Raw genomic sequence first — 27,000 nt, forward strand, 5'->3', positions numbered from 1 at the left:
TTCGGAAAATTCAAATATTACGATCAAAAAACAGCATAAAAAAAGCCCAAAAGTAACTTCAAAAATAGAATTAAATATCATAAAAAAGGATAGCATTTAAGGAAATATGACATTAACAATTTTATTTTTTACACATAAAACTACTTATTAAACTAGACAAGTATACAAATGAAAAAAGATCACTATTAATGACTATTTCTCATATTCGAATCACTGTACAAAAATTAAGGATTTAATATACACATTCGACTGATGTAAAAGCACCTCAGAGAACAATATTTTATAGAATAACTATTTTGTAGAGATGTTTTGACAGTTATCACGTTCTTGCAAACATGACCATAAACCTAATTTATGGCATCGAGCGGTGCATTTATTCAGATGAAGCAAAGGTTTGACGATCTTACTTAAACATGCACGAAACACAAAATTATGACCCACAACGAAGCTATCACTCTAAACTTTACTACCGAATTTATGTAAGACATATTCTGTGGAAAGAACTATCATACCTTTGGATATAATGAAATCCTACGGAAAATCAATGGGAACCACAAAGCTTTATCAACTATCTTTTACTTGTAAATATTAGTAAAAAAAAATTATCAACTTAATTTATTTTGTTATAGCGATAGTCTTTGATCAAATTTTTAACAAACTATTTTATGCTACTTAACAAAATTCAGAACTACTACACAATGCGAAAAACTGCTGAATGTTAAAAATCTTATAATAGTTTTTTTACAAATATTTACTTACAGATTTATGCATGTATTCAAATATTTCCGATTTTTGTAAAGTTCCAAAATAATAAGCTTAACTAAAGTGGATTAAAAAACAAAGTGCCCGTTGGGAATACTAGTATAAATACTGAAAAAAAGGAAAATATATAAATGCTCTTATCTATAAATAATTATTCATTTAATGCTTAGATAAAATTTAAATCTATCATTATGATTATACATCCTTTGTTATTTATCGATAATTATAACAACCTAACTTAACTGAAGTTTAAAATCTATATGATTTACCAAAACATGTTACAATTATAAAATTTTCAAAGCCATCCTTTACTCGTAAATATAGCTTTTGAAAAAAATTATTAGCTTATTTTTTTAGTTTGATACTTTTTTGTCAAGTTTTTAACATCTCTTAATATGTTACTCAATCATTACAATCATTAAGAAAAATACCACTAGCAAGACGAGGAAAATACTATAAACAGATTTAATACGTCTAGCGAATTTTGAAAAATAAGTAGACGCACTTGTTTCACGTCTACCGAATCTTGAGAATGGGTGCTTATTTTTGTGTGCTTGAAAAATGAAAACTTTTACATCCTTTAAGTAAAAAGAATTTCTATGTTATTAAGTGCACTACATTTTCCATTTAGATTCCTTTCCTGAAATATAAAATAAAAGAAATAAGTAAAATAACAAGAAATTATTCTTTAAAAAAATAATTTAGCAATCCTTATGAGTGGAAAAACGAATAATCACAATGGTTCAAAAACTTCTCAGTAAGTGCATCTAAGGAACGTTATATAAAAATGTCGTTCAAGGTTTAGTTGATAATCTATTGTCTTAATACTGCTTTTGTGAAGCTATTATTTTCAAATTTCTATAACAAATATGAAATTCTAAAATTTAAAGAATTATTAATGGAATGGAAGATATCTAGAATGTTAAAAATTATCTCTAAAGCAAAACATGCAAGGTGAACACGCAAATTTAGTAAATCGCTGAAAGGGTCGTACGATGTGAGGAATAAATTATTTCAAGGAGCGAGTACCATTAATCTTTTTACCATCGCTAATGGTCTTTTGAAAAATAGAAAAGATGCACAAACTACACAGAAATTTGTGAATAATGGTTCGTAGTTGCATTTTCGAGTTATTTTGATAGTTTTATTCAAATAAAAAATTCTTATTGAATCAAGATTTATGTTTAGCAATTATATGGTAAGAATTTTTTTTTAAATTGATCTTTCCTCCTAAGTTACATAGGTGAGTTTGTTCTATCAATTAAAAAAGAAAAAGAAATTTACTTTATTTTTTTATCTATTACTTTATTATTTATATGAGGTAGCGTTTCTCAATTAATTACGTTATGTGCAACAAAATTTAGTTTTATTTTAAATTTTTTTAATGTTATTTCTAATTGAAAAACCATTTTTCATATTCATATTTTTATTAGAAATATGCTTACATTACTTTAACCAGATTTACAAAATTTAAAAAATATTTTTCTAAAATAATTCATAACATAAAATTTTACTTTTTTTACTCAAATTATATATTTTGCAAATAAAAGTTTCGCTTATTTGACTGTCAAATACCAATCTGCTTTCCTCACATCAAATTGAGCTTTTTTATACGAATTCTTTCTTTTTAATTTCTTCATTTTCAAATATCACTTGATAATGAAATAAAAACATCAATTTAAAATCACATTCCACACTTAGAACAAAAAGTGTGTTAAAAATTACCTGAATATGGTAAAATGTATCGTGTTTCTGGCTCTTCGAGGACACCAAAAGGCAGGGTAATTTTTACCGGTACTCTTTTGTAATGAATTTTGGTGAAATTAACCATAAGATTATGATTTTATTTTCATGATGTTTGGTAGTAAATAAAGAAAAATTAGTTTCTTTTATCGTGATAACTTAGAGCATGGCAGAAAAACTATTTATTCTGTTAAATTCTCTTTTCATTTTTGTACTTTTACTAAATGTGGAGTATTAGAAACTATAATTTTGAATACCAGAATTTCTGGTAAACCATTACCACATGAACGGAAAAATTACCCAATGAATCGTTTGAATTCCATATATTTTAGTTTTATAACCTGAATTATATTTTTTACCAAAAGTTTCATTACCATACAAGTTCAATATTTCAGAATATTTTTTTTCTTTGTGTATTGTGACTTTTTCATAGTACTTTTTTCCCAGAAAATATTTTGTTCATATTGAAATTTATCAATTTATTATAGTAATTAGTATAAAAAAGCTGTAAACACACAGTCATAAGTCAGTTACATACCAATTCATAAAATGGGTTTTTTTCCCTAAAAATTTTCAAAATAATTTTATTTTATTATATTTTTAGCAAAAATCTGAATGAAATGTTTTTATACTTTATAATTTTAGAAAAAAACAGTCTGCTTATGTTGACACTATTTATCTTACTATTTTAATAGTTGTTGGTTTTTTTTATTAAGATTGTGAAATGGGGTTATACATGAATATATGTTACCCAGTGTATTTCCTTAAATGAATTTATGTAATAGACCAAAAATCTATATTGATCAAATTTCTTCATTTGCCAAAAATTTATGTCTTACCTTTTCATAGAAACGTTTTCAGCCTTTTTTGGGCTTGAAATAAAGCAATAAAATAAATAAATGAAAAAAATATTTTCAGATTTTAATAATTTTAATTTAGGTAAATAAACTTGACAATTTTGTTATTAAATAATAAAATATTTATCCGTTTTTAAAACCAGTTAATGTATAAAGATAAATCTTTGCACTCAAATCAAGGTTGTTTTTTTCTGTAAACAAAAGAATTTCTAAAACTAACTTAAAGCATGTCTGGCATCACATCATTTCTCATCTTACCAGTATTCCCATATGTTATAATTCAAAGCTTCCGAAGCATGAAAACCCTTTAACATTCAGTGCAAACAATAATTTTTAATTCGAGCCTCATTTCAAATAGCGTTCTCTTTATCATTGTCACGTTTAAAATGTTTCTAAAGAAAAACGTCATTTCGTAAGAAAGCCAAAAAAAATTCCCAGCGGACCTTGCTTTAACGCACCGTTAACTAACGTTTCCCGAAATCTCTTCTCTTCAACAACTCTAATAAACTAAATTGCTGACTAAGTGAAAATTTCTAATCTGCCCCCCAAGAGATAACCCTCATCACAACCTTCCTCATTATCTTACTTTATCGCTCAAAGCAACACCCCCAAGGGTAAGTACATAAAATTTTCGTGTTTGGAATGGATAATTTTTGAAATGAAATTCTTACAGAAGATTTGCCTTGTCGTCTCGTTTCGTGAATTTATGCTAAGTTTTACAATGAGTGTACGCCTTCGCGTGAATTACAGCTTCAGATCTTTTCTCTAAGATTGAAATGGATTGTAGTCGTTTAAACATACGGAGCGAAATTTTAATAGATATGATTTAAGAATATTAGTAACGGTAATTGTTAATGGATATGAGATTTGAGTTTTAAGTAAGGTTATTGCCTAGAATATGTTTAATTACTTTCAGAAACATTAAAAATTAATTAGACAAGTAAAGAAGGCGAATAATTAAGGCTGTTTCTCGAAATCTTCTGAAATACTGTTTCTTTTCGTATAATATGCTGTTTCCATAACGGATGAGAGTTAGCAACTGTTACTCATGACTGTTAGGTCAAATTTAGCTCTTTGTATAATATGCTGTTTTCCTACCTGATGAGAGTTAACAACTGTTACTCATGACTGTTAGGTCAAATTTAGCTCTTCGTATAATATGCTGTTTTCATAACTGAGGAGAGTTAGCAACTGTTACTCATGACTGTTGGGTCAAATTTAGCTCTTCGTATAATATACTGTTTTCATAACTGATGAGAGTTAGCAACTGTTACTCATGACTGTTAGGTCAAATTTAGCTAGCTCATCTACAGCCAAAGCTCTATGTTTATTCTGAAAATGGAGCAAAACGTCAGTATGGGGAAAAGTTACGGTTTTGTGAAAATGAAAAACTTGTGTGGTCTAAGCTTTCAATATTTAAAAATTTACTCCAATGCTGCACTATCTGGGTTCATAATAAGGCAGGTAGAAGTAGCAGAATAAGGCAGTGATTTTGATAATTTACATTTAGGTGGGAAAATGTCGCCAAATTAACTACTTTTGAGAAAAGCTTAATAAATTTTAAAATATTTTAGTTATATGTCTGATCTAAAGCCCAGATATTTCTTCACGGCAAGATGGTATATATGGTTTAAAATTATAGTTTTGTTTTGACGGCAAGGCACTGAGACTGTGTCTTTCTTATTTTCCTTGGCGACAGAGATTCAGAAAACCACGTTAAGAAAAGCGTAACAATTAACTCGCAAGACTTACGCTTTGGAAACACCAGGGCAAATCGATGTGTCTTATTTTATGGCTGATTTTATCATTGTTTTAAATAGCTTTGAGTCATAAATTACTAAAAGAACAGTAGAGATTAACATAAAGCAGCTATTTTTTATTGTTTAAGTAAGCTTAAAAATTAAAAACAAGTAACAAAGAATAAAATATTTTTAGGCACCTGAAATTTTTTACAGCTAAACTTAAGCTCTCAATCAGTTATTTCCAAGTTTCTTTTATGTGACATAAATTAATCAAAATTAAAGTTTACATTCTTGAATGAATACTTTCAAAAAACTTATTAGCAAGTAAGAAACAACTCCTGTGTTTTAAATCTGTATTTTTTCACAGTTTTTATGTGTTTTCTTTTTTAAATAAAAACTGACGGGAATGTCAATCAAAAAGTTAAACCCTTAAAGAATTAAACATTTGAAGAGTTAAACGCTAATCAGTTGAGTTTGTAATTGAGGAGTGGCACTTTAGATCTTTACTGGATACTAGTTTGTATTGTTTTTACAGTACAAATATTCAAAATGTGGAGTTTTAAAAAAGTTTAGTTGGCGCAAAGAGGTGGAAAATCAATTCTCATTAATAAAACCCTCACTTTTGACGATTCAGTAACCCTTATACTATCTTAATTTTGAGAATTATTTCGTCACGTAATCACGTGATTGTGACGAAACTGGAAATCTCAAATCTATGACAAAAATGCTTCCGCAACTCTAAACCTTATCGAAGGGCAGTGTAGGAAATTATTAACTGGAATGACGAAACTAGAATGAAGACTAGACGATCAAAATTAAAATGACGAAACAAGGCGATCTGCTTCTATGTTGGTCAAAGAGTAGGCCTCGTACCAGGAATATCCTGAATTCAAAACCCGCTTCAGGAATAAATGTAATTTATCTCTCTGTACTACTATTTGTTTTCCATGCGTTATTAAGGTGGAATCGACCCGGTGCCCATGATAAAGTGATTATTAGGAAAATTAGGTACATTAGGCACTACGAGTTTTTTTTTTTTTTGAGAAATAAATAGAATGCCGAAATATTTTGTTACTATTGACGAAACTCGCTTTCTCGAAAAAGGGACAATAGCTATTTCGTTATTTTGACGGAATGTTCGCTCGGAACATATGCTAAGAAATGGTTTCGTCAAAAAACGAAGAAAGTCTCGTGAAATTTGAGTATCCATTTTTTACAATGTAGAGGTAAACAATAGTTACACTTATCTACGAAAGTAAATGAACACATATCTTTATAAATTATTGAATATATTTATAATGAATACAAATACGCGCTAAATAATGTGAACAGCACAACTAATAACACTTTGATTTTAATGCATGATTGATTAACAATTAAATGTTTGTAAATTAGTTTGTACGAATATGCGAATAATATATTATTCGGCATACAAAGAATAAACTTTTTCTATAGAGATCTTAACAATTATTTCCTTTAATTATATTTCATTATATGAGTGATAAAACGGTTTTCCCCCAACACTGCATTCAAATTTTATAAACCATGGTTTTAAAAAATAGAGATTTATAGGGATATTCAGTTTCGATAAGAACACGTTGGAAATAAAAGTATTTCCATTCATTTTAATAAACTTAAATAAGCATTGAAATGAACTAAATATCACAACGAGATATTAATCAACATGAGAATTTTAATCAATTTGTACTTAGACCACTTAACCCGATTATGCATCTTCGTTCCCATTAAAAGAATAACAACTGAATCTCGCACCTGGCAACAAATGAAAACAAATTCAATCCCATTGGAATGCAGAGAATAGTATGCTACAAATTGATTAAAATGTTTGTAAGGAATAAAATATATTATTTTCAGAGAATAAAGGCATGCATTCCGTTTGTAATGAATAAAGTTTTGTTATTTATCTTCTTTTGTGACACAAAGGTAACAAAGAATGTACATTGAATTCAATTATTTGCGTGGTGAAATGTTTTACAAATGGCATGAAATTGAATTACGAAAATAATTGATAGCTATCATTAACGAATAATATTAATGGTGCTTTCATAAATTTGATGGAAGTTGTTCCTGTTAGGTGGCGAAAAATTCATTGCGTTTTTATGAAGACATTGGCAGTAGTAGTAATGATTTGTGGTATATTGCGCTTCTTATGATATAAGGATTTATTCCAGAGAATTAAGCAAAATTGTTTTTTTAAAAAGGACTTGTTGCTTTATTTTTTTAGAAATACTACAAGATACATTATTGCCATTAGGATATCAAAATATAAAAAAAAATAAAAAGATGCTCCCTTATAGGTATGAATAGATGCATATTTCTAACGTGAAGAAAAGTTTTGAAAAGTTTCACAAGCGGTCAGACCTAGGGGGGGGGGAACCTCGGTTCTAATCCCTAGAATTCAGAACTAAAAGTCATTGAATTGTTCCCAACTGACAGTTAGGAGCATGGGATGAGATTCATAGTTGGCGCTTTATCGAAAGATAAAATAGCCAAAAACAAAGCCAAGCCCGCGTATTTAATATTCAATTTGAAAATAATTTAACTATAGCTTAAGTGCTAAAAAGACCGGGGGAATTAATGTATCCCTGTAACTGAAAAATTGTTGTGGCAATAGAAATAAAGTAACTTGAATAAAGAGTTAAACATTTATTTTGAAGTTTGATTTAGTCGCGACAGTGAATTAATGAGCTTTACATTTGTGTTGAATTAAAAAGTTAGTCGTTATTGATTGTTAAGAAGATTATAAAATATTCATATAATTAAATAATTGGTTTAATTTAATTAAAATTAGAATAAAAACAATTAAAAAAATTCAATTTATGAGATTAAAGAAATTTTAAAATCTAGGAAATATGTAATGCATATTATGGCATCACAATAAACATGAATAAAATATTATCTTGAATTAATTTAGGAAAAAATGTTATAATGCAATCTAAGAAATAAGTCAGTAATGTTATCTCACACATTTCTTATGTTGTCTAAGATATTTATGAGATAATTTTTAAAATAATGCTGTACTGGAAAAATGGACTGTCATCTATAGAGGAAGCAATGATGAAATTAATTTTTTTCTAAGATTCTAAAAACAATAAGTTCCAATCGGATATATTTTAATGTATTGACCTCAAAATGCTATTCTATAACTAAATAATTATTTTCACTTATTTAAATATAAACAAGCGTGATCAATCTGTTGTAAATAAGCTTAATTGCTAAACAGAAGAAGATTACGGGTTTGAACAATGCAAATTATGAAACGAATTTTATGTCCCGAAGACCTTTAGTACAAATGTAGCAAAAAAGACAACAATTTTAAAATTTGAACTAATCAAAATACATTGAATAGATCAAAATAAGAAGACTCCGAAACCATTACCTTATTACATATGTGGATCGAGAATTAAAGCTTCTGGGAACTAACCGATAGATGGCGATAGCAATAGATAGAGTCCAGTAGCTTGAAGAAACAAGTTCAGCCTGCAACAGGCTGTGAAACTTTCGAAGTACTCCCACAAATTCAAATTTTATGTTTGCCTTTATTGTTAGAATCAAGCAGTCATCTGCTATTCCTATGATTTAAAATTCATAAAAAAACACCAAAAAGCTGTATGAGTTGCCATTGTAGCGTTGCTTATTTCCTACCTTTTAGCGTTCCTACCTTTTAGAGTTCATAAATTTAAATTTTTTCATGATTCTTAATCCTGTTATGATTAAATTAAATCAATTATTAAATTTTTATCACTTTTTATAAAAAGTGAATATAAATACTTTTATTCATTTCTTAATAACAAATGCAATGACTAACTTTTTAATTCATTGAAAATGCATTAATTAACATTGAAAATGTATTAATTAAATGTATTAATTAAATCATCAATGCACTGTCGCGACCAAATCGAATATCAAAATTATTTTTTTAACTTTACTTTTCTTTAAACTACTTTCTTTCTCTAACCACAGAAACGTTTCAGTTACATTATTAAATTAAATTCTAAAAGCCTTTTCTGTGATTTAGTTGCAGCCAGGTTACTTAAAATTTAATATTAATACCACGGGGTTGACTTTAGTTTTGACTATATTATATCTCGGTAGTTAGTCAAAATTTGAATCTCTACTCATACTTCCGATACCAACTATATATTTATTGGAAATTTGAACTTCTTGGATTTAAGACTGGAGTATTTTTACCCCTCAATCTGATCGTTAATAGTTCTGCAAAAATTGTTAAGTTAAAAGGAATACATAAGTAGAAACTGTCTTCATCTCTCAAAAAAAAGGTGCTTAATATTTTATTTTGTTTTTCAAGTTATAAAGTATGACCGCATTTTTTAATTTTTTAAAATGATCCATGATGCATTGTTAGAAATTTCGCGGAAAAAACGGTTAAATAACAATTTATTGAATGGTTATTTTATCATATGTAATCAAAACAGTCAAATAACCTATATATAAAATGGTAATCAAAGTGTTAAGTTTGAGAAAAATTGTTTATTAAATGCTTTCACCTAAAACAGTTAAGCAATCAGAATTTTATCGCACCAATTAGAACGACCTAATGAAGCTACTTAGTTCTTTGCAAATGTGTCCAGATAATAGCCAAGCGGGCTCATCTGTCAATCTCATAACTGGCAGAACAGGAGTTCAAGTCCTAGTGTTGACACTACAATATTTCCTTCACTCCTTTCAACACATGAAGAATTTCCAGTGTCCGACACTCTCCAATGCCCATTACCATGCGAAAAGCCGAGCTTCTATGTCTAGTAAAACAATTATTATTTTTTCTTACGTTTTTGAAAAATGCTAGTTGTAAATGATTAAAAAACCGTATAGTTTTGCATTTATTGTTTTATAATCATACCTCTTGTATATGGTTTTAAACCCATAAAAAATGTTCTTTACCGTAAACTTTACGGTTTATCAGATGGACAGACAGCTGCCAGTTATTTTACCATAATTTTAGAATAAAAATTTTATCAGTGTAAAGCAAGAGATTTTGCTTTGTTCTCTGCAGTATTCCTGTGTTGCGGTGCGATGACTATGCAAAAGAAATTTCCACTATTACCAAATCTTTCGCGATACTGTTTCTAAGTTATTACTTCTTCGTAGCTTTTTGTAAATCATTAATCTGTCAAATTTTTAAAAATATTCGCGTTATTCCTAAGGACCAGTGGCTGATCCAGCGGGGAGGTCATAGGGTCATGACCCCCCCCCCCAAAATAGAAAAAAATAATAATAATAATTTTCTTAATAGTTTACAAAAGAAATTAAATATTTTTAAAATTATTTAAGGGGACATATATACCTAGGTTGGTCGGAAAAAGCGATTTTTTTTCCTCCGTCTAATTATGTTCTTCACTATTTCAAGCCGAGCTTTCTTCAACAGGTTTAGCCAAAGATTGTATAAAGGTGAAGATGAGAAACTTGCGAAACTCGTAACTAAAATCGTATAGTATGGATTTTATATAAATGACAATGATTTAGATGATTTTAAAAAAGCTTCTTTACTCGAACGCCACTGGTCACCTCCTTCGGATTATAAGTTCCCTTGTTGTATTGTCAATAAAAAAGGAAAACCAAAAGAAGATCTTAGAGCCGTTCGTGAAACTGCAGAGCTTCATAAGAATCTCTTAAATGCTCCCGTAAAAGTTGTCGAAACAGAAATTCGTCTTTGGGTGGCAAGATGACAGCGTGAAACGGAAGCAGGACCCAACGATCCTTCAAGGATTATTAATGCTTGTGACATCGATTTGTACCCATCAATCAATATGTTGTTGAGAATTTTAGTAATTCTGCCAGTTACTGCAGGAAAAGCAGAAAGTTCCTTTTCAACTCTTCGACGTTTCAAAACTTGGCTTAGAGCAACTTAAAATCAAGAACGATTAAATGGACTCGCATTATTAAACATTCATTGAGAAATTTATTTGGATATTGAAAAAACCATTGACTGATTTGCCAAAGTTTCTAAAAAGCGCATTACATTTCATTATTTAAAGATTTAGAATACTTGAATTATTTATGAATTGTTCTATTGTTCATTATGAAAAAAATAAATGCTAGCATTAAAAACCCCAGTTTTTTTTTCAAAAAAAAATATCAAAAAGAAAATTTTTTATTAAAAAAATTAATTGTGTGGGGGGAATCTGAATCTATGACCCCCTACCAGGAAAAATTTCTGGATCCGCTCCTTTTAAAGACTTTAGAGAATAAACTTACATTTCATATTTACTGGGAACATAACATGTTCATAAACATGTATTTTGCTATGTCTTTCAACATGTTCTTTTATTGAATCTCGTTAATGCGCTCCAAGAATTTAAATCATTCTATCATAGTTGTTACAATGGTGTATCATGAGCATTGTTGGTTATTCAAAAAATTGCAGTATTGGTTTCCTGAACAGTAATTTTACCCGGACTAATTTAAGTGATTCAGTGCTAAAGTATTTCTTTATGTGCCGATGCGAACACGTGATTTATGTATAATACATATTTTCGAAAAAATTTAATAATGCTGTACTTCTTTTCTATAAAAACCATATTTCTTTTAAAAAAAACCATATTTCTTTTTATGTTTTTATTGCTCAATTTATAAAGCATTCCTTTTTTTCTAATGCTTTTTTAATTTTGCAGGTGTTCATCACTGTACAAAAATAATAGAAAATACCAATGGAAATGTTATTTTTGATGAGGTAAATATTTACATTATTATTCTTAGTATTATTATTTAATTAGCATTGCTATATTTACATTATGCATAGATTTTTTCTCAAAAAGTCGACTGGGAAATTAACTTTTTTAATTCTTAAAATTACTGATCACATAACTATCAAAAGTTTTCTAATTAACTATCCAGTTATTTGCATTGCATCAAAGATAAATGTTAAAAACTTAAGAAACTATTAGCTATTTATACGTGTTATTTCCTTACCTGGAAAGCAGTAAAGATATTTTTTCTTATGCGAATATTTTTTATCGTTCAAAATTAGAAAAATATAAATAGTTTATATTATTCATTGATTTATTACTATGCATTATATTAATCTGTATTATTTTTCTAGAAAGACTTATATTTATTCTAGTTTATAGCTATATTTTTAATAATATATTTAAAATAAGAAAGTTAAAATTTTTAAAAGAAACTAGCACTTGTACACAAAGTGTTAAAGCCAATTATTGCATTCATTCTGGAAGTATCTTATTTTTTAAAAAAAAGTACATTTCTGCATTAAATCAAAGCATTTAAGTAATTCTAATAATGCCTTAAATAGCATAAAAGAATAAGAATCTATTTTTAAAAATTAATTTACTGGCATATTCTTTTAGAAATTAATTTTAATTTTTGATATTTTGTCAATTTTAATTATAAGCTCTAATAATAGTTTCATATTATCCGTATCAGGTTTTGTTGCTGTATCAAATTTCATGAGGCTCTTGTTTATAAAATTTGGTTTCTTCAAAAATAGTAACAATTTATTATTTCTTTTTTTTGTTGTTGTTGTCAAAATAAAAAAATAAATAATTGTATCTTATTCTCACCTCTAAATTTGTGTTTCAACTTTGTAATACCATAAACAAGTGTTACTGTACTTGATGCGATGTGATTATAAAATAGGCCTACCTTGGACAAATATCGCAACCTTGTTGCATAAATGCTCCTAGTGAAAGCCAAAAACTGTTGTAGAGTGAAAAATCATTGGCAACTGAAAGACCATTTTAAGAATCTTCATATCGCCACTCATGTAGTGAGAAGCGACTCACCAAAAACAAAACAACTGAGATTCCAACATATATAACTCCTTTCTTAATTGTTGACGAAGTCTACAAAATGAATTATTAATTGATCTATTCAGATTATACTAAACTACTATAATTAAAGAATTTTCGTATCGCCACTCATGTGGTAGAAGTGACTCACCAAAAACAAAACAACTGAGACTCCAACATATATAACTCCATTCTTAATTGTTGACGAAGTCTACAAAATGAATTATTAATTGATCTATTCAGATTATACTAAACTACTATAATTAAAGAATCTTCATATCGCCACTCATGTGGTGAGAAGCGACTCACCAAAAACAAAACAACTGAGACTTCAACATATATAACTCCATTCTTAATTGTTGACGAAGTCTACAAAATGAATTATTAATTGATCTATTCAGATTATACTAAACTACTATAATTAAAGAATCTTCATATCGCCACTCATGTGGTGAAAAGCGACTCACCAAAAACAAAACAACTGAGACTCCAACATATATAACTCCATTCTTAATTGTTGACGAAGTCTACAAAATGAATTTTTAATTGATCTATTCAGATTATACTAAACTACTATAATTAAGGAATCTTCATATCGCCACTCATGTGGTGAGAAGCGACTCACCAAAAACAAAACAACTGAGACTCCAACATATATAACTCCATTCTTAATTGTTGACGAAGTCTACAAAATGAATTATTAATTCAGATTATACTAATTCTCATGTGTCTTCAGCACTATTGGCTTTCTTTATTTGCAAATTATAGTTTAAATTTGCTTTATATATTTTTTTAAATTGCAAAGCTACGTCATGTTTTAAATTCCAGAAGAAAGAATTAAAAAAAAGAAAAATTCCAAGAATTAAAAAAGTTTATTTTTCAGTAATTAAAAAAATATTATACTAAATCACTCTAAATCAAAAATATTGTTTTAAAAACTAATCTTTTTTCAAATTATTATTTTAGCAAAATATAAATATTTTCTCCCCCAGTTATCCATATACTCACTAACTTTAACATCCAACTTTTTAGATAAAAAATTGAAACTTAGACAAAGCTTAGACCAATTTTGTACAAATTTCAATTATCTTACGACCGTCTATAAATATCTTTACGCTTTTTTTTATTTAATATTATTCTCTATTTCTATTTTATGTGTATCCTTCTTTCTTTTTGCTGGTTGTATTATTTTTTTAAAATATGTACTCACTTATTGTTGTTGCTACTAAAAAGGAAAGAAAAAGAAATTTTAGATACAAAACTGGCTCGTGTAATCTATTTTTACTGTATTCTTCTCGTATTACCATTGACATTTTTTAATAAACAAATAAATGATTACAGGTAATACATGCATTTTATTTATGTGTTACTCATACTATTTTATGTATATAGACATCTTACTCCATTACATCATTATATGAAGAGAAGGTTTATATTTATGTCATATAAGATTCATTATTAAACATTAATTACAATATTAAACTGAAAATCTTTGTTTATAGTGGTTCGAATGGCCAGTGGGTAGTCCTGTTCAGAGCCATGAAGTTTTAGAAATTGTCCTTCTTAATTACAATAAATACTTTTCAAATAAGTAAGTATAAAAAAATTTCTAAAATTAACTAAAATAACATAGTTTTTTAAATGAATTCCTTATAATTCATATGTTAATTCACAAATTCATATGTTAATTCAACATGAATAATGTCGCACTCAAATTTTATATGTAGAAAATTATAAGGAAAGAAATTGTTTTACGCATTACGTTTTTATGAATTCTTCTATTTTTTTTTCAAAATAATCTTTTCAACTAGGAATGTTTTAAATAATTTTTTAGCTCATTTCACGAATGAGATATTAATATTTAAAATATTACAGGAAAATATAACCTGTACGTTAATTGATATTGCTTCACATTTTTAGTTCTTTTCCATTCTCATTGTCTTCACAACAAGCATCATAACGATTTCTTTGCTCAAGTCCCTTCAACTATAAATACCATTTACTCAATCCTTTGAATTTATGGAATAAAAGAGGTTGAGAGAACCAAACCAGATAAATACATTAGATAAATCCTTATTCAAATCTTTCTATCTACTCCCAAAACTTAAAGTGTTCATTTGAATCCCTTTTGACAATACAAATAAATTTGATCATGCATTTTAAAGCTTTACACGTAGCTTCAGCAAGTGTCGCTACCCACAGCTTTGAAAGCAAAGGTACTTAGTTTAGGTAAATAAATGCTGCAGAACAATATCTTATTATTTCTATCTAACTTCAAAGACTTGATATAAAAAAATAGCTCAATTTTGTAATTATTTATCTCAGAATGTAGTTTATCGTTTACAATTTATGTACTGCTCTAGTAAACAGTAAATATAAGAGTGATATATAGAGACTGATATACAGTTAAATTAATGCTATATCTTAAAAATATTTTTCCAAGACCATTTTGAAATAATTTTTCTGAAACGATAAATTCTCTGGTGCAGACGCTTATTTTCTTAAAGCAATTTTGAATAAACATTCATCATTTCTCTGCCATATTCATTTTCATATTTGCATTTGAGCCGTTCATTTTAAAAGTGGTACAAATCAATTTCCGAAGTGTTCTAGCTGCAAGTTTGATGTTTTTATTTAAGCGTTACTGTCTTTTTTCTTCTTTTTTTAAAATTCCTAGCAGATTGTGACTGACATAAAATAGAAGTGAAAATCATTACAAATTTTAATTCAAAACCTCATGTACATAACCTAAAGATTAGAGAAGTTTTATTAGTATAATTAATATAATATAATTAATGTAATAATTAATATAATATAATTAATGTAATAATTAATATATCAGTATAAATAATGTAGTAAGTAATAATCTTATTACCTCCCATAGCTCAACTGAAATTCGATGCATTTTTTACCAGAAACACTTTTGTGAACACTTATTCTTCAATTCTTCAATTATTCTTCAATTTAGAGAATTCAAGGGTAATTAACGACATAAATCAGGTTATAATTGATTAATTTCTTCTAATTGAAAAAAAAAAGATCTTCGTTGCAATCTCAATAAAAATATTTTTTTGTATTACGTTGTATACTCTCACAAGGGACCGAGATTTATTTGTATGGAGAACTTAGGGTAATAAATTGTTGAACCTCATTTGCATTAAAGGTGGCCTTTTTTTTATCAAAGGTACTTCACAAGTTTACAATTTCTTGCCAGTTACTACATTTACTTAGCAAGATCTCTGATATTTTATTAGTACAATTAATATAATATAATTAATGTAATAATTAATATATCAGTATAAATAATGTAATAAGTAATATATCTTATTACCTCTCATAGCTCAACTGAAATTCGGTGCATTTTTCACCATAAACACTTTTTTGAACTCTTATTCTTCAATTCTTACAAGTTTATTCACTTCCACTCAATTAATGTAAGAAAAAAATTTAACGTAGACATAGAAAATCGGAGAGAAATAATCCCTATTCTTGTACACTCTCACAAATCGTGGTTCGGCATTAAAACCGTAATGTACCGTTGAGCCATAATACGGCTCTAATTCGCTGCAACCTTAATAAAATTCTAAATTGAACCATGTTTCGGTTCAAGTTGAACTTCAGTTTCATGTAATCGAAATTAAGAAGTTCGATAATGTATTTTATACTTAGAACTTTATCACAAGTGTAGCAAGTCTTAATTCCACAGCAACTTCAACTTTTAATTCAACATTCAGCGGGAAAGATTGTCAGAAGTTTAAAAAAAGTTGATCCTCGATTTGCTAATGAAATCTTTCTGCCAGTTAGATTAAAGACACGGTTCTGTTTAATTGCCTTAAAATAAAAATAAAGCCATGTATGCCGTCTTGCAATAAAAAATAATCTGGAATTTAGAACGGTTAAATAAGTTAAGTATTCGAAATGTTAACATTTTAAAAAGCTCGTCAACTTTAAACTTGCTGATTTTGGCAAGCTAAATGTAATTTTAAATCACTTAACAAACCTCAACTTTTGTAAACATGAATATGGTGGAATTTCATTTCAAATATTGAAAATTTAGGTTAAAAGAGCTTATAATATTTATAAAAGACTGGTTAAAATTGATACAATACAACTGATAAAATTGATACAATACAACTGATAAAATTGATACAATTTCTGATAAAATTGATACAATACAACTGATAAAATTGATACAATACAACTGATAAAATTGATACAATACATTTCGCTCCATTTTTCCTTGTCAGGATAAAAAATAATTTGAATAAAAATTAACAGAACTTAACACTCATAAAAAATTGTTACCAATTCACAACAGTTATAAAAGCAATATGATAATCTCTACAAAAATGGTATTTCCTATAACGGTAAATTCTTTGAAAAACAATCTTAAGGTGGTTTAGCACTATAAGCTTCGTTTTCTTCTTTAACTCTGATTTTCATATTTCTGTTTTTTCCAAATATTTTTTGATTTTTAGCTTAACTAAACTGCAAAATAGATTAACACACCAGTCTTCTTCACAACCGGCTTAACATTCCTTCGACACAGAATTTTCATTAAACATAGTTTCATTTTTTTTCACTATTTTGTATTAATTTAGGTCAAAATAAGTGAAAATATTATATTTAGTATTTTAATAAGTTTTAGTTATGAAATACAGCATTGGGTTCCTTTCTGTGAAAAAAGCCAAATAATAAAGCCACAGCCCAAATATTTTTTTGTTTCCAATTCGCCTTTCAATGCAATTATTTAGATCTAAGAGAAACAGTAATTCATCATTTAAATTCTTTTAATTTATAAAATTAGTTATTGATAAAATTTGGAATATGAATGAAAACAAAATTTCAGACTTTTTTTTATTTCAAAGTTTGGCACAATTGTAATTCTGATAATCTAATTTCTTTTTTTAGTAACTATTAGTCAGTTTGTTGTAATTAAAAATACTAAAATATAATTTTGCCTGTAATCAGTGAGTCAAATATTTATATGCATAGGCATGTTTCTACGTAATGATTAGGTCAATAATTTTATATTGCTTTTTTTGCTTAGGAACGTAAAGAATAAACACGTAATCACACGTTTCAACACGTAAAAAACAAATCATTATACTACTTTGAGCCGTCACGAATTTTGTAAAATACCTATGCAATATTACTTTTTTTTGCATCACTCTTTTATGTTCTTCATAACTAAAGTAAGAGTATTCAGATAAATATTATGATCATCATAAACATTAAGAATAGCAAGTAATTGAGTTTGCACACGAAACAATGATACAAGGTGATTAAAAACAGCATCTTAATTTTAAAAGTGCGTGTTTCACTTATAAGCTGTATTTTTAAAAATAATTAATTTGCTTTAAATGCATTATAGCTAATGAATAAATCTAATAGCAATCATTTAGCAATTGTAAACTTTAAAAATTCTATTTAGCTGTTAATCATACGTTTTTCTTTTACCAAACAACAAACGTTATGGTTGAAAATGCCTCTTTTTGTTGTGCTTTTAAAAAGGTTATTTTCCTTTCATTGATTTTCAATGTTTATAAACAGCCAGCTCAAACAACTATTATATTTCATGCTTCTGTCACTATGAATTACTAAATTCTCTGTATTTGAATTTTTCCTGCATAATTAACAATAAAAAATTTTAAATAATTTTTTTCGATGGAAAAATTATTTAATTGTATTTAATTTATGTTTCAATTACGTAGTAGTAGACGTTACATTGTACACAAAATTTCACATAAATGCTACGATATAGTAATAACATTCCGACAATACTATTCTTGCAAGAAAGAAATCATAACAAAAATTATTTGTGCACATTTAATTAATTTGTAACTCAAGAACTTAGCATTTTAACTTTATTTCAATTGTTTTTTGATCGTATTTTAATTACTTCTAGTGTGCATATCACTTAATCAATTTGAAAACATTTTACCCTTTGATTCTTATGTAAATAGAAATATATTATACTGGCAAAATATCTTTGATAAAATTACCGTACAGTTTGGTAATAACAATTCTGGTAAATAAACACTATTATTCTGATTATTAAAATCAAAACATAAGGCATTTGAACTATTTGATGGTTTTTCTGCTCGTGGTAACGGTTAATAGGAAAATCTGCTTTTCAAGTAAATTCAACCGAAAAAATTTGTATGGCAGGCTCTTGAGGAATCATGATAAAACTATCAATTTTACCACCCTTAACCAAATTTTATGACTTACAACAGAACCATATTTTATTGATAATTTTACAGAAATTATTAACAAATCGAGTTGGTAGAAATTATCGATGTCTTTTGTGCTTCCATAGAGACAGAAGTTCAGAAAATTTTACCATAATCTGGTAGTTTTCCCCATACTTTTTTCTTAGCTTACCATTAATGCAATACCATTTTTAAAAGTAAACCACAATACAAAACATATTATATTGCTACCATTAATGCAATATCATTTTTAATGCAAAACACAACACAAAAAATCACTAATCTAATGAAATATATTTATTAAAATAATTAGAATTAGAATTCAAGTACGAGGATTTTATTATAACATTTTATTCAATGTTTCATTCAGTGTTTCAATTATGCAACATTAAACATTGTATCCATTAATTTTTACAATAATACAAACTAGTATTACGTACCCCATACCTAAAAAGACACTGATTCAAGGAAGTTATACTCAAAAGCAAAGAGAGAATTAAAAACATTACCACAAACATAATTGTTTTTGTATGATACTAATAAAACTGAAATTCATTTTTAACTAAAACAAGTTTTAAATCATTTATAATTCAACTGTTTAATCATGTTCAATTGGAAATTTCACGGTGATTATTTTACTCTCATGAATAAATGGAAGCACATCTATTACTATCTTAAAGAAAAATAATTATTCCACAATCGTTATTTATTTTAAATTACTTGAAAATATTTTTAAAATTCTATATTCGAACCAAGCAATTCTGTTCAGAAGATCCAGGTTTTTATCTTTCTAATACCCTTTCTTCTAGGGCATATTTTTTCTTATTATTTGCGCTCTTTTCTGTGTTATTTACAGAGAGGGTAAATAAAGGTAAAGGAAAATAAAGACTCTGTGTCGTAATTTTCTGGTATTAACGAGTCTTACCTTTTTTTCGCTGCGTCTTTTCTAACCGAGTTTAAAGAGAAAGGCCGAGAGGTTTTATTTTGCAGCGGAATTGTAATTACTTTTCTTACTTTAGGAGGAACACTAAGTTATTAAAGAAATGAACAGAGGTATTTCATTCATGAACGAACCTAAGCAAAACTTATTTTTTGCGTCTTTTTAATGCCGAGCTCATTTTTTTTTTATTTAGGCATTTATTATTTATTTTTTACCAATTTCGTTAATTGCGAAAAACAAAACATATTTCAAATGAGAATAAGGAAAAATTTCGAAATAAATATTTCTTAGGTTAATTAATTTATTTATTTTTTGAAAAACTAAGTAATTAACCCATTTAATGACTTGGTTTCACGTATGAGAAGGTGGAATATTGCAATCGAAAATTTGACTACTTTCCGATTTGATTGAGCTCTCAAACCTGTAGTGATCCGTGTCTGGTAACAATACAAGCTTATATCGTTTCGTGACCAGAAGCGAAATTTATTGCCACACTGTAAAAAAATCTGGATCAAATCACTTATTATGATTTTTATAGGAACATGTTATGGAACAAAAAATCTGGTATGCTGTAATTTTTATAGTAATAATTACCGTAAAATCCCTAAATCACTCTACACTGTTAAAATTTTCGTTCTAAAATTATGGTAAAATAACTCGCAGCTGTCTGTCCATCCGATTAGCCGTAAAGTTTACGGTCAAGAAAATTTTTTTCCTTTATGGTTTTGAAACCATCTACAAAAAATATGGTTATAAAACCTTGAATACAAAACTGTACGGTTTTTTAAAAATTTACAACTAGCATATTTCAAAAACGTAAAAAAAGAAAATAATTACTTAACTAGACATAGGGGGTAAGAGGTCAGCTTTTCGAAAGGTAATGGGCATTGGAGAGTGCCGGACACTGGAAATTCTTCGTTTGTTGAAGGAAATATTGTGGTGTCAACACTAGGATTCGAACTCCTGTTCTGCCAGTCATGAGATCGACAGATAAGCCCACTCGGCTATAACATGTACGCAGTTGAGAAGAACTGAGCAGGATTCATTAGGTGGTTTTAGTTGGTGCTATAGAATTCTGGTTGTTTAACCGCATTAGGTGAAAGCAGTTAATAAACAGTTTTTTCACGAACTTAAAAGTTTGATTACCATTTTATTTATGGTTATTTGACTGTTTTGATTAAATATGGTAAAATAGCCATTCAATGAGTTGTTATTTAACCATTTTTCCGAGAAATTTCTAACAGTGTAATTAAATAAATATTACTGTAAAAATTACGGTATAATATTTTATGGTAGAATTTTACGGTGAAGTGGATTTTATGAAAAATACATCCAAAGAGCTGGTATTTTATACCACAATGTAATTTGGACATTTTTCCGGTGCATATTATTCCTAAGAGAATTTGTCATTAATCAAATTTTTACCGCTTCCCGACTACTTAACAAACTCAAATTTTAATTTGAACTTTGTGTTTGACTCAACTGAAAGAATTACTAAATGATGAAACCAAATAAATTGCATTTTTTTTTATGTTTAATTGAAATTCCGATCATTTTCTGACATTAAAAATTAAGACATAAATCATATAGAAAAAAAATGGTAAAATAAATTTAAAAATTTAGCAACTTCACTTTCCATGAGAAATAAAAGAGAGATATTACGTTTACTTTTGTCAACGTTGAAGCGAAAATCATTGGATGCATCTTTTTCGTACACTGTAAAAAATTCTGGAGTTACGGTAAAAAGTACTGGAAACCTGAGTGCAGCGTCCATAAAATCCATTCTACTATAAAATTACTTTTATAGTTGCATTTTATATAGTAATTTTTAAAGTAGAATTTGTTTCATTGCATCATTGATTCTACAGTAACTATTGTTGAAAATATAGCGGCATTTAATATTTTTTTTTATTTCGTTAAAATTTACGATAAAAATGGATTTTACAGTACTAGCACCCTGAGGGCCCGTATTTTTTACTGCAATTTGTCCGGAATCTTTTACAGAGTTATAAGCTTTTATCACCACCAAAAATTCTCCCCACGTTTTCGTAAATAATTCGTTCTACATTTTTAGTTATAAGTCCAATAAAAACAAGTCTATTTTGACTATTTTTTTAAAAGCAATTTTTAAAACATTTATTCAATTTTATTATTTAAAATAAATTTAAAAGTAAATTCAAGTATTATATAAATTTGAAGAGTCAATTACAATAATTTACCAAGGTCAGCACTAATGCCGGTTGTAAATTAAAAGAATAAATCTAAATTTTATATTTTTTATTTAAATTTGTGATAAAAATAACCGGTATTTAATTTTTTGGACAACTGCAATAATGTCTCTTCTAAAAAAGTAAATAATCTTCGAGGAAAAAGTGAGAGAAAAGTATTTACTTAATTAAGGAACATCTGATTAAAGTAGAGTTTACTGAAAACTTTATTTTGCATTTCATGTAATTTTATCGTAATTAGTTGTGGAAGTTCCAAAGATATGTAACAAATTAGCAAGGAGATCTAAAAAAACTGCATACTTCATTCTGGAAGATGCGAATAGATAGTCAGCAGCGGGTAGAACCCTTTAGTTTAGCAAATTTTACTTATTTAAATGTAACTTCTTAAAAAATAAAATAGTTAACTTCATTTAAATCATCGAAATATTAAAAGAATTATAACATTGTGAAAAAAAATGGTCAGAGCTGTATAATTATAGTAACGAATATGGTAAGAGTTACCGTGTTTCTGGTTCTATAAGAAGACTAAAAAACCTCGATAATTTTTACCGAAGTGCTTTAGTAAATGTTTTGGTAAAATTAACTATAAAATATGGTTCCAAAATATGAGATAAATTTTAGTAAATGTGGTAAAATTTTATAAACCTGAATTTTGTGAACCATAATTTTGAAATCTTGAATTTCCGATAAATCGTTACTATATCAATGAAAAAATTACCAAATGGATGATTTAAGTACCATATGTTAAGATTTTATTAACCGGAATTATGTAGATGTGTCAATACCATACAATGCGGTAATTTTACTAGAATTTATATCTGTGTGAAGAAATAATAAAACAAACTTCTGGAATTTATTACAAAAAATATTTCATTTCATTTTCACAATTGCTTCGACAAAAGGATTTTTAAATTTGACTTTGGATAAGTGTGGAAAATATTTCTACTAGGGGAATGGAGAATGTTATACTTTTGAGTACCTTACGTACCACATAATAAAGTTTTAATTTTATCGATAAATGCAATCTCTCCGGAAAGAATTATTGGCCTTTAACTATTTAATTTTATAAAATTCAACAACTTAACAAGATGTTTCCAGCTTGATGAAAAGTATCAATAAATAGCTCTCAACTATTGCATGTTACTCTTTAACCAAATAATAAAAAGTTGCAGAAATTTTTTAAGCCGAGTTAAAAAAAAAAAAAAAACTTACCGTCATGTGGGGCTACTTGGTGCAGGATTTCGCAGTTTTTGAACTTTGACATGTAAAAAAACTACGTTAATTCAAACTTTAGTAGAATCTGTCGATATTATATTCATAACTGGACTCAGATGAGTGAATTTGATCCATACTGGCATTATTTGTATGTAATATTTACAAATAATAAGTCAAAACATGCCTGGCACAAAGTAGCCCCCAAATGGGGCTACTTTGTGCAGCTATAGGAATTCTGTTTAATAATCATGATTTTAGTGAAATACTGATATAAAATTGTTAAAAAAGTTAATTGTTGACATTTTTAATAACAAAAACATCAAGACATGCAAAGATATTAGTTTGGAAATAATTTTCAGGGTTAAAAAACCTTTTTTTATAAAGAATTTTTTCTTAAAAATATGCTTATTTCAAAACATTTGAGTATAATCAAAAGGAAACCATATACATTTTTGAACATTGAAATGGATGAAATTTCAAAAATAATAATTAATACATATTCATTAACATTTATAATATTGATAAATTTGAACATACCATGCTTGAATGAACATGACAGAACTTGCTCTTCAGTTTCTGTAAATATCACCTGATGTCCTATAAACTATACTTTTATGTGTTAAATTGTTTGATTAATTCATTAGAAAAATCTTTGCAGAAGAAAAATAATAGTTTACCAGCACGTTTCACGTGTTTCTTGTGAATTTTATTAGAGATAGTATTTCTGTGGATTTTGTACTTCCGAGAAGCTTCTGCAATCGACATACCACCAGCAACTGCTTGCAAACATTGTTGCAGCTTTTCTAAACTGTAACCACGGTAGTTTCTCGCTCCAGGTATTTTTTTTATAGCGTCTGACAATTTTTCTGTCGAAAAAAATAACGAATGAAACTTTGCACAAAGTAGTCCCACAGTGCAATTTTTTTCATTTTCCGTTTATTTGTTATTAATTTTCAAATTTTTTTATCGCTAACATGATATAATTGTTTATTAATGTACAAATAAAAAATTTTACACTTATGACAATTGTTTTATCAACGTCTTTGCATTTTTACAGCTAAAGTTTCCCCGCACACTTTTCGACGTCCGACGTTCTCGGAAAGTTGTTGACATTGGATAAACAAAGCACACTCTGAGATTGTTTTAAAATTCGAAAAAGTGTTTGCAGTAATAGGAGAGACTTCTATCTTTAAATTCCACACATTTTTAACGTGAAAAAAACATAATACTGAATAGCAGCACTTGAAAAGTGCCAAATTCGAATTTGCACAAAGTAGCCCCACATGACGGTATATTACAAAAACTGCATTTTCTAAGAGGTGCAGTTTTTTTTTTTGACATTGACATCATGTTTAATTTGCATAAACAACAAAAATAACGCTAGATGAACTAAACTTAATTTAAAAAAGATTACATAAATACAATAAGTATTTCAAGTAACACATACAATTGTAAATTACTAAATTTAAACGAATGATAAAATAAAAATAGTGTATTTTTGCTGAAGAGCCTTACTTCAGAAGGAAAAAAAAGCATTCAAAGAAAAATCTGTAAGACACAAAATTACTCACTGTTCAGATAAAAAGGTATATTTTATAAATAATACATTTTCTCGAAATGTGTAATAAACTTAATACTTTGTTAACCCAAAATTAAAGATTATATCAATTTGTAAAAGAAGAATTTATATTAGAAGACATCAGGTTTATTCTCTGAAACAAAAGTAATTTAATTAACACAAATAATAATCAAAAATATATATTTAAATGCATCTAATCAAAAGAAGAAACAGAAGAAATGAATTTGAATAATGATTCTAAAAATCTACACGGAGAATTCTCACATACAAAAATTCTTACACAAATTAATAAATTCTTACAAAACGGATCTGAGACATTCCTATTGCATTAATTCACCGCATTCTTAATTATAAATATTACCATTTTTGAAATAATGCGGGCACAATTGAAAAATCCTGACAGCCCTATTTTGGAAGATATTTTATATGCTTATTACAATATTTAGCATGGGTATTTGTGAAATATATTTAAATCTATGCATTTTGTGCTTATATGTTTTTCTTTCATCTTAACATAATTATAAGGATAGCAAATATTGAAATTCTAAATTAGCATTCAGTTTTCCTTATAAGTAAGTAAAGAAATCTTATAATGAAGGTGCTCATGGTTTGGAATTTAAATATCTCATTTAAACTTCAAAAGACTTAGTTTTCCTCAGATAAATTTCGTTAATAATTAAATTGATTGAGCGGTTCGATATTTAAATGTCGATTCCTTAAAATAATATTTTGATTTTAAATAAGAAAATTAAAAAATTCTGTTTCAAAAATATTGTTATTAGCATTGAGCGCCTGATAAAACTAGTTTATAAGAATTAAAAAATTTCTATTTTCTAATAAATTTGATTTAAAATATATTGAAATGTAAATTTAAATATGAAATTGTTTAATTAATTTGAAGTTTTAAGCAAATATCCAAATATTGCATGAGAATTTTAAGGATATTATGAGTGCCATACAGTGAAATAGAATTCCTGAAAGAATTCCATACAGTGAAATAGAATATATTAAATTTATAACTTTACTTCGGTTTTACAAAGTAAAAATGTGGCACGTTCTTTGGTAAAAGAGTTTGGTTGCCGAGTGGGAAGGATTAAGACAGGTCTTAGGCAGGGAAGGAGGGTACAAAATTTAATTATTTATTATTAGACAGAGAATAGCTTTAAAAGTGGTCACGAAAAGTTGTGCTCCTCGTTATAAGTTAGGGAAAATCTTGCAAAGTAAATCCGTAAAATGTTTCAATTTAGGTAATAAGGGAAATCTTAGTAATTGTAATTGGTTCATCAAATAGGTCGCGTGATTCCCACAAAGAGCAAAGGGGAAAAATGTATTACTTTTAATTAATGCATACTTGAACCAAAAATAGATTTAAGGACAGGATGTGAATTTAAAAGTGTCAGAAAGTGCTTCGATTAAAATAATAAATAAAATAAAAGGATTTACAGAAAAGGAATAACGTAAAAAGATTAATTGTTACATCCTGTGCGAGGGAATGAGTAAGAGTAGCAGTTTTTACCAAGGAAATGTTAAAGCTCGCTTGAAATAGTGACTTTTTTTTAAAAAAAAATCAGACACAAATAAATAATAAATTTTTTTAATTGCAAATTTGATATATTGAGTGAAAAATTACAATCTCAGAAGAAACTGTGTCCCTATATTTATAGTAGGTGATGAGGCTAAAGCTCCTTCTGCCTCCCCAGTTTCACTGTCCTTGGTGCCTTTACTGAAAATCTAACATCATTATTCTGATTAATATTTTCCTTAAAAAGTAGTAAAAAAAAAACAAAAATATCGATATCCGCACTATTGCTGCAAGAATGTAAAGTAATTGCAACTTAGTACCCTAAATTTGAATCTTCTAATGATACGTGTATAGTTGTACTTGTACTATATAACTATGTATATACATGTACTATATAAAATAGAGATTCA

General features: G+C 27.6%; 1 protein-coding gene across 1 annotated transcript in view; it reads left to right on the forward strand.

The window, feature by feature from the left end:
- The window catches only part of LOC107436426 (otoferlin-like), a 341,056-nt gene that overhangs the window by 169,508 nt on the left and 144,548 nt on the right, over positions 1 to 27,000 (forward strand). Inside the window, exons 2-3 of the mRNA XM_071177705.1 lie at positions 11,758 to 11,816; positions 14,394 to 14,482. Of these exons, the coding sequence (XP_071033806.1) occupies positions 11,758 to 11,816; positions 14,394 to 14,482 (148 nt within the window). The remainder of the gene's footprint in view (positions 1 to 11,757; positions 11,817 to 14,393; positions 14,483 to 27,000) is intronic.

The sequence above is a fragment of the Parasteatoda tepidariorum genome, chromosome 2 (assembly GCF_043381705.1).
Source record: "Parasteatoda tepidariorum isolate YZ-2023 chromosome 2, CAS_Ptep_4.0, whole genome shotgun sequence".
Lineage (NCBI taxonomy): Eukaryota > Metazoa > Arthropoda > Arachnida > Araneae > Theridiidae > Parasteatoda > Parasteatoda tepidariorum.